This window comes from Octopus bimaculoides, chromosome 3 (assembly GCF_046866305.1).
Source record: "Octopus bimaculoides isolate indiv1 chromosome 3, ASM4686630v1, whole genome shotgun sequence".
NCBI lineage: Eukaryota > Metazoa > Mollusca > Cephalopoda > Octopoda > Octopodidae > Octopus > Octopus bimaculoides.
The window spans coordinates 50,993,769-51,008,768 of record NC_142930.1 but is presented as its reverse complement, the minus strand read 5'-3'; the positions used below and the strand labels follow the sequence as shown (position 1 = coordinate 51,008,768).

The window sequence follows — 15,000 nt, the reverse complement described above, 5'->3', positions numbered from 1 at the left end:
TACACACACACACCTGTGATCAGTGCGGAAGTGTATTATCATTATTATTATTATTATTATTCAGTAGTTTTATTTTTATAACGTGCTTTCACTTCACTAGCGAGCGCAGCTCTGTGTGCCTTGGGTATGTGCTGTGGTTTGCTGTGGTGCTCTTATGTTTACTGTATTGAAAGTGTTTTGCGTAGAATGTGTGCAGTACCCAGTAGTGCAATTTTCTGTATGTTATATATATTTGTAAGTCCTGGTATTTTTGTTATGTATTTGTCTGAATATTTTTTTATTATACCTAAGGCACCTACTATGATAGGAATTGTTTCTGTTTTTAGATTCCACATTCGAGTTATCTCTATTTCCAGGTCTTTGTATTTTGAAAGTTTTTCCATTTCTTTTAGAGAAACGTTGTCATCTGCTGGTATTGATACATCAATTAGAAAGCATTTTTTTTCTTCATGATCTTTGACAACTATATCTGGTCTATTTGCCTTAATTTCTCTATCTGTGTGTATTGGCATATCCCAGAGTATGGTTGCTTTCTCGTTTTCTGTGACTTTTTCTGGCGTGTGTTTATACCATCTTTTTTCTGTTGTTATTATTATTATTATTATTATTATTATTATTATTATTATTATTATTATTTATTGTCTTTGCACAGCTTCTAACGCTGTACTACGGTGTCAGCTGCTCACTACCAGTGAACTAAAGACACCCCATATTTTCCGAGCACCACCCGGAGTATTCGAGCGGCTCAAAGCAGTACTGTTTTCTGCAAGCGCTCCACCCTTACTGCAGCCCCTATTTGTTCCGTGTACTTCTCAAGATTTTTGCTCACTGTTCCCAGAACTCCCACAATTATTGGTACTACTACCACCTTTTTCAGCGACCACAACTGCTTAACCTACAAAGCTAACCTTTTATCTCTACCGACATTTCTTTCTTCCTTATCGCATACCTTGTTGTCAGCTGGGCATGCTATATCTATGATCCAGAATTGTTTGCTTTCTTTCTCAATTAACACTATGTTTGGTTTCCTATTCTCTATCTCATGGTCACACTGAATCATAAAATCTCATAGGATCTTTGCCTTATCATTTTCGATGATGCCTTCGGGTTTATGTTGATACCATTTTTTTGCTCTGTCAAGTCCATACTTGTTTCAAAGTGTCCAATGGATAATCCTTGCTATGTTGTCATGATATCTCTTATATTCTTTCTGGACTAGTGGTGTACATTGACTGATAATATGCAATACGGTTTCACCATTTTGTCCACAAATTCTGTAGCTATCACTTTTTTATGTGTTGTCTATTCTGTATTTGTTGTAATTGGTTCTTAATGCTTGCTATTTGGCAGCACAGATTAGAGCCTCCGTTTCCGGTTTCAAATCACTTTTAGTCATCCATAGCCATCTGTTTTCCCTGTCTGCCTTATCTTCAACATACCTATGTAATTGTCCATGCATTCTTTTCTTTATCCACCTATTTTCAGTTTCATTCATTCTCAAGTCTTTGTACAGTGCTTTATCTTTGCAATCTTCCATCCTACACAAGTCTGACCTTCTCACTTCTAATAATAGCGGTTCTGTGGTATTTTTTACATACCATGCAATGTGAAGTATCCCATATCTAGTCAGCAACTTCTTTGTCTTTCTAAGCTGTTTAGTTCGTCTACTGTCCATGCGATTACCTCTGCTCCACATCTAAAGGCTGAAACCGCCCAGGTGTTGATAGCTTCAATCTTATTTTGTCTGTTTAATTCAGACTTAAGGATCGGTCTCAATCTGTGCAAGTACTCCACCTTGAATTTTTCAGTCATTTCTTTCTCCATCAATTTATCCATTTCCAATATTCCCAAGTATCTATAACCCGTCTCTTCTCTCTGCTTCATAACCGACGGTATCACTAGCCCGTCCATACATCTGATTGTGTCTCCCTTCAAGATTAACACACCACACTTTTTCAGTATGCACCCCATTCTAATATCAGCACTGAAACACCGTATCAACGAGGAAACTGACTTGGGATTCATCTTTACCGTAAAGTTTGAGGTCATCCATGAATAACAAGTAGTTGACGTTTTGTTGGCGGCTATTGAATACATATCCAGCCTTTGTTTTCCTCAGAATCAGTGTTAGTGGTATCATGCACAGTACAAAGATCAGTGGGGACAGGCAATCCCCTTGCAAGATGCCTCTCCCGATTTCTATTGTCCCTAAACTTTTCCCATATGCCGTCAGTTCTGCCCTCCACTTCGCCATACTTTTCCAAGCAATCGCTCAACATTCGATGCAATACCCAATGAATGTGGGATCATATCGTACGCCTTACGATAAACGATACATGACATGCCTAAGTTAGTTTTCTCCTCCCTCCTCCTCCTCCTCCTCCTCCTCCTCCTCCTCATTATTATTATTATTATTATTATTGTTGTTGTTGTTGTTGTTGCTGTTATTATAGCGGCGAACTGGCAGAATCGTCAGCACGCTGGGCAAAATTCTTAGCCCATCTTTACGATCTGAGTTCAAATTCCGACGAGGTCAACTTTGATTTTCATCCTTTTGGGGCTGATAGATTAAGTACCAGTGAAACACTGGGGTCGATGTAATCAACTAGTCCCTCCCCATCATAAATTTGAGGCCTTGTGCCTCCAGTAGAAAGGATTATTATTATTATTAAGGCGGCAAGCTGACAGAATCGTTAGCACGCCGGTAAAAATGCTAAGCAGCATTTCGCCCGTCTTTACGTTCTGAGTTCAGATTCCGTGGAGGTCGACTTTGCCTTTCATCCTTTCGGGGTCGATAAATTAAGTACCAGTTGCGTACTGGGGTCAATCTAATCGACTGGCCCCCTCCCCCAAAACATTTCAGGCTTTGTGCCTATAGCAGAAAGGATTATTATTATTATCATCCTCAACATCATCATTATTATTGTTATCATCATCATCATAATCATCATCATCATCATCATCATCATCACCATCACCATCATCATCATCATCATTATTGTTTGTTAAGTTATGCCACATATCCTTATAAGAAAACAAGAAAAAGAAGCCAAAGAAAATTGATCTCGGTAAAAATATTCGCAAGAAAACATTGTGAACTGACTCTTGTGTTAATTTTGTTTGGTAGGAGTGTCACCATTATAGATGATCTGTGAAACCTTTTATTGATAACAGGGATTCCAATACTTGAAAATACACAAAGAATATAGTTTTAAACAGTATAAACCTTGTTCTGTTTTGATTTCAGTTTTATCTCGTTCTTGTTTTAACTCATACATTCTGGAGTGAAATCTTTCCATAGGGGGACTACTTGCACAATTCTTGAGTGCGCACATTATTTTTTAATTCTCAAACATTTCTTCCGAAAATTCTCAAAAATGGAATTCACCTCTGGAATAAAAAAATGTTCCTGATAAAGGAGAGTTCATAAATACTCATGTCCACCCCGAGAAAATATTACCGTACTTTGTCAAATAATGTGTGGTCTTTTCAAATGATCGGTAATTACTTTTGGAATAGCTTACTTTTCTCCAGACAGTGTATTATGGAATGAAAATTGAAGTAAATTCTCACCCTCAACTCCACCATTCCATAATTTTAACTTTTCAAAAACTGCTTTGTAATGTTTGTGTTGTTTCTTCATCTCTTGGAGAACTAGGATCGATATAATCAATTATTCCTCTCCCACAACATTCCAGGTCTGGTGCCTATGGTAGAAAGGAGTATTGTTGTTGTTGTTGTTGTTGTTGTTGTTGTTCTGTCTCTATTACAGAAGCAACACTGGCACAAAGAAGAGAATATTCTGGAAACGTTCTCCGAGAGATGAAGAAACAGGTCTCGTGATAATAAATTTGCATCATATCTTTGTAGCTGAAGATTCTTGATATATTCGAGAGATAAGCAAGCTTTAAATTTCACTTATTTAAGATATTTCTGTATTTATCTCTACCTCTTCACAGAGAAATGACTCCAGTTCTTTCTTCAGTTCAAAATCTAGATTAACTACTTTTCCTGATCATAATCACTGAACAGAAATGGCTTGTGCAACTTTGTATACGCTAACGTAGGAAGCATTCGCAGCGCTGTTCACCTTTTCATAAACAGTCTCTATTTAATCGAGAAGCAGCCACTTTAGAAATAATTATTGTGCACTCAAATTAATCACGTTCATGTTTCAACTAGAGAGCGTGACACAATTTTAGACGCTGTCTGAGCATAGTGGACTTCATGGAATCAAAATCTCTAAACAAACCAAGCGTTAGGAAGCATCCAGAACTTCTTATTCTTGAGAAGCAAATTCACTTTCAACGTAGTCTTTGGAAGATTTGTATTTAACTTTACTTCAGCTCAATTACAAATTTACAAAGCTGTTTATTCGTAAAACTATTAGCAATATATTAGCAATATGTTGACAAATAGCAATATATAAATCTTATCAATATATCAACTTAGTTACTTACAAGTTAATACTTTTAAAAAACTTGTAACTTAAAAATTAACATGACATGATGTTTTAAACAGCTGAACAGAATGGAAATTTTAAAAATACTGGATGACTTTATTCTAAAAGGAAGGAAAAAATGTTCTGTTTGAATTTCAAGATTCGATTAATAATAATAATTCTTATGATCGTACCATAACGTTACCAACGACGCTGTTGTTCAACAATTGCAATATAAAATAAAATGCAAAAACACAAACACAAACACAAAAAAAAACAGATAGAGAAAATCTAGAGAGAGAAAGAAAGAGAGACAGACAGACAAGCAGACGGGCAAAGACAGAGAGAGAAGAACCAAAGAGAGAGAGAAGAACCAAGGAGAGAGAGAGAAAGCGAGAGAGAGAGAAGAACCAAGGAGAGAGAGAGAAAGCGAGAGAGAGAAGAACCAAGGAGAGAGAGAGAGAGAAAGCGAGAGAGTGTGTCATGGGGTGTTAGAGGTGCAGTAGAAAAAGAGAGAAGCTATAGAAAAAGAGAAGGCATATCGTAAGAGAGAAGGGATAGAATGAAAGAGAAGCTATAGAGAGAGAAAGCAACGGTGGGAGAGAGGCCATACAGAGAGAAGCTATAGCGAGAGAGAGAAAGAGAGAAAGAAAGAGAGAGGGTGAGGGAGAGAGAGAAAGAGAGAGGGAGATAAGGGGAGAGAGAGGGAGATAAGGGGAGAGAGAGGGTAGGAGGGAGGGAGATAGAGATAGAGAGAAATCCAAGTAATTACAAATGTCTGTTACATTTTTGCACATCTTTAGGGACGAGTTAAAATGCATTCACTACGTGAGTAAAGATAAATTGTTTGAATCAATGAGAAATGCTATCACTCTCTATGAAATCACATGCCACCGTCTTAAAGAAAGAAGAACATGTTGGAAAATGCAGTCATATATACACTGTCTGAAAAGAACGCTTTTGGTGGTATGCCTGTTCAATCTCATAGCTGACTGGGATTGCATCATCATCAGTGTCGTCGTCGTCGCCGTAATACAACTACTACTACTATTACTACTACTACTAATAATAATAATAATAATAATAATAAAGATGACTACAGCAAATATTCTGCTCAATACCACAGATTTGCTTGTCAGTTGTTTGACCTTAACCAGTTGAGCATGTCCCTTAGTGGCTGACGATATGTGCATCTCTGATCACGAACAGAAGTAGTCGTGGAGTATCATAGCTATGTGTTGAGAGGAAGTTTTGGGGCCTTGGATAATTCACCACTGGAAACATGGGTGTTTCGTTCAACATCCTTAAACAACCCTTATTCAGGAACCTTTTGAGCGGGATGGGTCACTCGATTTAAATATAATTCTAACTGGGCACCACCTGCAAAGTCATGCGCTGGTTATCTTGGTATGATATCACCATGTCGCGCACATGTGATTGTGATGCATGTGCCGGCTGTACCTTTATCAGACGGGTAATCATGATGAGTATACTGGGCTTCGTATATTATATCCAACTGGTACTTATTTATCGACCCCTAAATGATGAAAGACAATATAAGCATCAGTCGAAGACTGGGGTCTATGTAATCTACTTACCCACTTTCTCGAGCTTGTTGGCCTTGTGCCAAGATTTGAAACTATCATTATTATTATTATTATTATTATTATTATTATTATTATTATTATTGTCATTATTATTATCATCATCATTATCATCATCATCATCATTAAGGCAGCAAGCAGGCTGAATCGTTAGCACGCCGAGTAAAATGCATAGTGGCATTTTGTCCATCTTTACATTCTGAGTTCAAATTCTACCGAGATCGACTTTGGTTTTCAACCTTTCGGGGGTCGATAAATTAAGTATCAGTTGAGTACTAGGGTTGATGTAGTCGACTATCCCCTCCTCCAAATTTGAAACCTTGCACTTAAAGTAGAAAGGATTATCATTATTATAAAGGCGGCGAACTGGCAGAACCGTTAGTATGCCGGACAAAATGCTTAACGACATTTCTCCCGCCTTACGTTCTGACTTCAAATTTCACAGAAGTCGGTTTTGCCGTTCATAAGTTGAGACCGATGAAATAAGTACCAACTGAGCACTAGGGTCGATATAATCAATTATTCCTCTCCCGCAACATTCCAGGTCTGGTGCCTATGGTAGAAAGGAGTGTTGTTGTTGTTGTTGTTGTTCTGTCTCTATTACAGAAGCAACACTAGCACAAAGAAGAGAATATTCTGGAAACGTTCTCCGAGAGATGAAGAAACAACACATTATACATTACGTTTATTAAACTTTCAAGAGTTTCTAGTGTTGAGTTAGAAACATGTTTGTACTGAAATGTTACTAGATTTTGAATTTTACCGAAATATATCTTTGCTTCACTGCACCTGTTTACTCTCAAGAGCTCAAGAAAATCTGATTATTCAGCAAATGACATTTGTTATTGTCATCAGGTAACTTTTCGACACTCATCATCATCATTACCAGCACTGATGTTGTCGTCATCATCATCATCAGAAGTATAAGTTACCTTTGTTAATATTCTCATTAACATTTAATCCAAAGATCTACAATGAATTTACACTTGTATTGATAAGTCTGTCGATATTCCTTAGTGTTCAATCTAATCCTTATAAGCCCGGTAAAAATAGATTTGACAAACATTTTTATCCTGTTTTTCATATATATGTGTGTGAATTTGTGTGTGTATTAAGAGGATTATTTTAATAATGTTATAACGATTAACTGAATAATAACACGTACAAGCACGTTTGTTGCTGCGTCTAAATATTTTAAATTTTAAAATGTCACGTGTTTAGAAACATTACCAAGGTAGACTATCTTGACAATGTACCTACATGGCATAGAAATCACAAACGTGACATATATACGATGTTCCGTCTATAAACAGTCTACACATATATCATAGATAGACTCCAGAGACCACTAACAGAGACATGGCAACAGAAAGTTTTCAATAGTGCAAATTTGAATGACAGTGCATATCAAGGAAATAATCATGTAAAACGCTGACTTAAAGTTTGAACATATGCAACTAAACCCTTGCAGTTGCACACAATTCGTAGTGATCTCTAAATGTCTCCCCCGTATGTAAATAACTGTATCGCTAAGTCATTTTCCTTTCCAGCCCATATTAATAGTTGATTCTCTATAAAGTGTTGCTGCGACACCCAAAAGAATGTTGCTTATATATTAGATGCACTGCTGGCGCTATACACTCGCTATATGTTCTAGATCACCTCCTCTACACCCAAAACTACCCAACCGATGAAAAGTTCTCTGCCATTCTCGATGGTGAGCGCATTCTTTAGACACATGTACAATTAAAGCAACGTTCAGCCAAATCACCGTGACACAATAAGACCGACCCATTGACCTGAAAATGCAGTCCAGAGAAAATATGGGAGAAAGAAAAGAAATAACTCGGATTTGAATTAACTCGATATTCTATAGACTTTACCAAAGAGCAAAATTTAATTCGGCGAGGTTTGACCTCAGAACGCAAAGCATTCAAAACGACGCTTTAAGGACCCTGCAAAATTGCTGCTTATGCTTATAGTAAAATATGTTATAATGATTGGTTGTATATTAAATTATTTTTGTACTCACCAGTTATATTCTTTCTCGATACTTCCAAAAACAATTTCTGCGCCTCTCCAGGAAGCATAAATACTATAACAACTTTGATGCGATCATCCTCGTTAAGTTTATCAAGGGCGTTCCGAATTGATTTTTCGTCTATACTGCTGTTTCTATGAGCTTGTATGGACAAGCTGTTCAGACATACATTTTGTTTCGCAGCTTCGTTCTCCAGCAGTAACAAACCTGTTGCAATAGTTTAAATCATATTTTAAAGTATATTAAAGCCAAATATCTTAATTCGTCAGTTATTAACACATCATGAAGTAATGAGGAAGCCTCTATGCGGTTCATTGACAGAACTACAGTAGCTAAGATACATTTGATCATAGGTTTACTCACCCATAAGTGACTTGGGACGAAAAAACAATAACAACAACAACAATAGCATAAACTTCATGAAATAAAAACGAAATCCAGTAACTAAAATCCCAATATTTTGATTTCGAGCCAAAAACTTTTGCCGCTAGGACCACGTGCACTAAAAGCCACTAAAATCATTTCTTCCAAATCATATATAACCGTCTTAAGTAAAGGAGGACACAAGAGTTAGTGTAGTCCCGAATAGATAAATTTACTAGTTGATATCGGCTAGAATGTCCCTGATAATAGGTGCCTGCCTTTGATGAGGTTTATACAACACCATCGAGTACATATTTACTGAAAATTTCTATAACATAGTATTATTTATTACAGAACGTATAGCCGTTGTATATAAATCTCAGTTTCACCTTATATAGTGTATTTTTCAGTTCTACACAATATATTGTATTTCTTTAATTGTAGACAACATAGTGTATTTTTATAACTACAAATTATGAAATTCTTTACCTACATGATATAGGTACGTTATTGTGTATATCTCAGATATACACAATAATGTATTTTTCCGTCGCGAGAAAGCGCTGCCTTGTCACTCAAAGAGAGATTGCATCAGTATAGACCTTGATACACGATGCTTGAAAAAGTATTAAAAACAGTCTAGTCTTAACTGAAATGCCTTTGATCACATGTCTACTTGATCAGAGCTGATCTAGGAATGAACAACTAACAAACACTTCCCCTCTATATATTCTCATCTTCTAACTCTCATGCTACACCTTACCTTTCATTCCTACCTTTACTGGAATGTGTTCCTTTAGAATTTTAACTCTTTCATTCATTTTTACTTCTGTTATTAACATTCAACTGTTAAAGAATAGATATTAAAAGTGTTAACCTCAATAATAACCCTTGATCTAGTTAATCTCGCATGAGCAGATTCGTTAGTTACTGTGGAAAGGCTGGAAAATTAATGGACGTTGATGCTTCTCTTAAAAACTAACAAAAAACCTATATGGCACTAGCTTTGGTCATAGAAATATTCTGAAACCTTTCATAAACGTATTTGTATCCATCTTAAATCTATCAAAATGATATTGTGCGTCAATATTGTTCTTGTTTTAAGACCATAAGCTTAGGTTAGAAATAATTACTAAGGGAAAAGTGTTGGTAGAAATACTACTGGAATAGATGCTTTGCAGTAATTTCTCTTGTCTCTCTTTAATTTAAAGTCTGCCCAACTGTGCTTTGTTTTTCATCTTTCTGTAGCTGGAAGAAAAATATAAATCAGAAATATGTTGGAATCAATCTCAAAAGAAAAAAACATATCTTATATGCCTACATCAAAATATATTAATAACGCGTTCATTGATAGCATCTCAGCTGTATTTCAATGCCTTTAAAATGTTTTTATAAAATTTCCCGATTAATATATATTTTTGGGAAAGTTTTCATGAGAGCAGGTACATGAATGTTTGGTTAGCGTTAATATTGAATCGAACTTTTATGCCTTTCACTACTTTCTAATATTCTGCTATACTCACCTATTTATTTCAGATTTGCCTACTGATCAGACAGCTGAATATTGTTGTAATTATTATATAAATATTATCAAAGAATACTAGCTTGGCTGCGTAGACTTCAAGCGCTCTCATCAAATCACACATATAAACACTCACAGACACACCACACACACACACACACACACACACACACACACACACACACACACACACACACACACACACACACACACACACACACACACACACACACACACACATATATATATATATATATATATATATATATATATATATATATATATATATATATATATATGTATGTATATTACATTAATGCTCATTCTTGTGAAACATCATTAAATGCGGAAAAGGGAGAAACGAGAAAATCGAGTGAGAGAGCGGGTGAGTACGTGTGTGTATGTGTACGTGTGTTTTATGTGTTGTGTATGTATGTGTGCGTGTTTGTGTATGCGTAAGAGAGAGAAAGAGAGTAAAAGAGAACGGGAGAAAGAAAGGGTGACAGTAATTATGTTCTTGGATGTTTGTATTTATACGGTAATATTCACCGGGCGCATCACAAAGAACGAAAACCAGTTTGTAGATATATTACTTCGACATATATATCAAGTATTTATTGGTCAAGTTAAGGATGCAAACATTCCGAAGATTTGTCAGGCGATAGATGCCTATTGGCTTTCATTAACTACCGTTTAACCCGTATATTCGACCACCAATGATCAGAAGACAGAATATATCAAAATATGCGAGTATGTATGTTAATGTGTTTGTTTAATGTATATTCCGTATGTAAGCATTATACGTGTGTGCCTCTGTGTGTGCGTGTGTGTGTGTGTGTGTGCACGCGCGCGTTTGTGTGTGTGTGTGTTTGCGTGTGTGTGTATTTGTGTGTGTATGTGTGTGGTGAGTATGGAACGTAAATACAGACGTGTGAGTGAGTATGTGGAACAAATTCAGACGCACTGCTTTTGTATGTGGTGTCAGTGTAAAGATAGACGAAGGAAGACCAATATACATAAGGGTGTACATACAAACCTACACATATATTTGCGTAGTGTAGCGTGAGTGAGATATTTAACGTTAAAATTACTCAAAAGTCAATACGAGGCAAATTCCAGAAGACAAGTTCACATTATATCAAATATTTCGATATTTCGGGGCTAAAACTCCTTTTCCAAAATAAAATGGATAGTTTTAAGTTTCTACCCTTTTGCGCAGATAAATGGGAGCATCTCGTAACATACACATAATATATACCCATGTTTTCTCTCCCTCACACACACACACACACACACTGACACACACACTCACACACACTCGCACACACACACACACACACTCACACACACACACACTCACACACACACACACACACACACTCACACACACACACACACTCACACACACACACACATACACACACACACACTCACACACACTCGCACACACACACACACACACTCACACACACACACTCACACACACACACACTCACACACACACACACACTCACACACACACACATACACACACACACACTCACACACACACACACACACACACACACACACACTCACAGACACACACAGTATGTGCGTGTATGCGTATGATGAACAGAAAGTTATATAGACAGACAAATTGATAGATGGATAGATAGATAGATAGATAGATAGATAGATAGATAGATAGATACATACATACATACATACATACATACATACATACATACATGCATACATACATACATACAACTACTTCAAAACCTTCAGCTTTTATATCCGGATCACAAATTTACATTTATATCAATAATAATTGGAGCACTCGGTTTTGTAAGTAAATGCCGAACTATCAGTTTGGATAAGCTTGGATTTTCAGTAAAAGAAATCAACCAACTGACTTGCGCATTACAAATACAATCTGTAAGCGGAAGAATTAAACCATGCATGACTTTTCTCAGTTTTAAAATATGACATTGTTTTCCTTATTTCCATTTCAAAGCTGGATCTTTGTATCCTTGTTTAGAAATCAGCTCCTTCTTCAAAGAAGAATTTATATGGTTAAAAACAGAAGCGAAATACGCACACACACACACACACACATAAATATATACATACATAAATACATTAAAAATGTTATGCTAACAGCATTCCGTTGGCTTTTATACAAGCAGACCTTTAGAGTTAATGTGTGTTACATAATGTACACATGTTATAGAAGCCAAAAATGAAATAACAATGACAGCAAAGAAGTGAGTGCAAAAATCAATTGCAATTGTCATATTGCTTGAGACGTCTTGTGATTTGGAAAACGATTTAAAAATACAGTCACAATAAAGAAGAAATGAAAAATCATATTTTGAATTTTCCTTTAGACTTAAAAGTAGACATTTTACAAGAAGCGTAATTTTATTTTATCTTGAGTCTTGAAGTGTTTCTTCCCATTAATGTCAATTGGAAAAATTAAGAACATTGTAAGCTGGAAGAAACTTGTTTTGACATTTAATAGTATGTAAACTTATCTCTCTTCCTTGTCTTCTCTGCCACAACTACAAGAGTTTCTGATCTTTTAAGATAACTATTTGCGTATTAAGTTTGCCCAAATGTATTCGTTACATTCTCCGGCAGGGGATGGTGGTGAACCCTGCTGTACTCTTCCACCACAACTTTCTCTCACTCTTACTTCCTGTTTCTGTTGTGCCTGTAATTCAAAGGGTCAGCCTTGTCACACTGTGTCACGCTGATTATCCCCGAGAACTACGTTAAGGGTACACGTGTCTGTGGAGTGCTCAACCACTTGCACGTTAATTTCACGAGCAGGCTGTTCCGTTGATAGGATCAACTGGAACCCTCGACGTCGTAAGCGCCGAAGTGCCAACAACATTCGTTACATTAATTTAATTCATTTCCTTTTCCGCCGTTTTCCCTCTCCACCTTCAAGCTCCTACACTAATCACTATATCAAAAGTTTCTCTAGGATCACAAAGTTGCACAATAACATTTCTGCTTTTCCTAATTATTTTCTTTTCCAGTCAGCTGTCAGATTGCTCACTCGCTGTTACTTAGGGAATCCCGGTTGGTTTCTTTTCCTTCGTTTAGTGATATGCTTAAGTTCCGTGGGTAATCTCGTCCTAGTCGAAAGTAGCCTTGAACTCTCCCTCCAAAGTTCTTTTCAACTTACCCGCGCGGTACTTGTCAGCTATCGAACTTGTCACCGTATTTAGCTTTGGATGGAGCGTACCGCCCGCTTTGGGCTGCGTTCCTGAGCAACTCGACTCTCGAACCGAAGAACGTCTCTGGCTCCGAATGGGCCTGGCTCCCACTCTGGGCAGCTCCGATCGAGGGGACTCCGAACCTAGCAGGGTGAAACGATCGAGCGTGTACGAATCTTGCTCTTGACGACCGGCGCGGCCGACGAGATTCCGTGTTGGGCTTCTCCCCCGTTGACTCACCATCACCTAGGGAATCCTGGTTTGTTTCTTTTCCTCCGCTTAGCAATATTCTTAAACTCGGTGGATATATATATATATCATATATATATATATATATATATATGTGTGTGTGTGTGTGTGTGTGTGTGTGTGTGTGTGTGTGTGTGTGTGTGTGTGTGTGTGTGTATAACCAAATCAAGGATATAAATCCTTTTAAAGGGATATCAGCATCCAAGTTCCCCGGTTATATACTGTACATCAGTGAAAAAACCAAAGATGCTAGCTTCGCATTGATAGATATGGGTATACTATTATTTATTTTTTATGTAAAAGAAAAAGAAAGCGGAGAAACTCACATATAGACATCAATTTATTTGAACATGATACAATTCTGAACAATATCAAATTAAATTTCCATATTGAATATCGTTAATTGGGTATTTCATCAGGGGAAGAATTTGATAGAACGGAGCTACATTCCGATGTGTTGTTTGACACTTGATAGCCTTAGATATGTGTGTTTCAGCAACCAATGTATTTAAAGAACCGTTACTTATGTATATGTAAACGCAAACTTGTTTAATGCATTTGTGCGCATGCGTGTGTAATGTGTTGAAAAAACAAAAACAAAATACCTATTCGGTTTACCTGCCGAATAGGTAAACCGCAAATACGCGGTAAATTTGGAAAAATAGATATTCGAATACGAACCATGCTCCCTATTTGACTCGTGTCTCGAATGTTGTCTGGTCATTCTGCCGATGATAGTCCGACCTTTGTGAGATATATAATTTTTATCTTACTAAAATTGACTTGAAACCATGGTACAGAATATAGATTGGTAAATGTTTTTATTTTTCATTCCCTTTCGAAATTATCCCTACTTTTTGTGGTATGTAGTCTTTTGCTGCTATTTCTAGCGGGTTAGATGTCCTATTACAGGCATCTCTGTATTTTAAATTACATTTTAAAAATATATATATATATATATATATATATATATATATATATATAAATATATATATATATATATATATATATATATATATATATATATATATATATATATATATATATATATATATATATATATACACATATATATATATATATATATATATATATATATATATATATATATATATATATATATATACACACACATATATATATATATATACATATATTCTTTTATTCATTTCCTTGTTTCAGTCGTTTGACTGCGGCCATGATGGAGCACTGCCTTCAGTCGAACATATCGATCTCAGGACTCATTCTTTGTAACCCTAGTACTTATTCTATCGCTAGGTTACGGGCACGTAAATACACCTACATTGGTTGTCAACCGATAGTGGGGAGACTAACACAGTCACACAAATACATGCATACACACATACATACATATATATACATACATACATACATGTACGACGGGCTTCTTTCAATTTCCGTCTACCAAATCCACTTACAAGGCTTTGGTTGGGCCGAGGCTATAGTAGACGACACTTGCCGAAGGTGCCACATAGTTGGACTGAACCCAGAACCATGTGGTTGGGAAGCAAGCTCCTTATCATACAGCCACCCCTCCGCGTTTACATAGA

The 15,000-nt window shown here is 36.5% G+C and overlaps 1 protein-coding gene across 1 annotated transcript in view; it reads right to left on the bottom strand.

The window, feature by feature from the left end:
* The window catches only part of LOC106867234 (metabotropic glutamate receptor 3), a 136,591-nt gene that overhangs the window by 10,472 nt on the left and 111,119 nt on the right, over nucleotides 1–15,000 (bottom strand). The window contains exon 3 of the mRNA XM_089348975.1: nucleotides 8,078–8,293. Within this exon, the coding sequence (XP_089205101.1) occupies nucleotides 8,078–8,293 (216 nt within the window). The remainder of the gene's footprint in view (nucleotides 1–8,077; nucleotides 8,294–15,000) is intronic.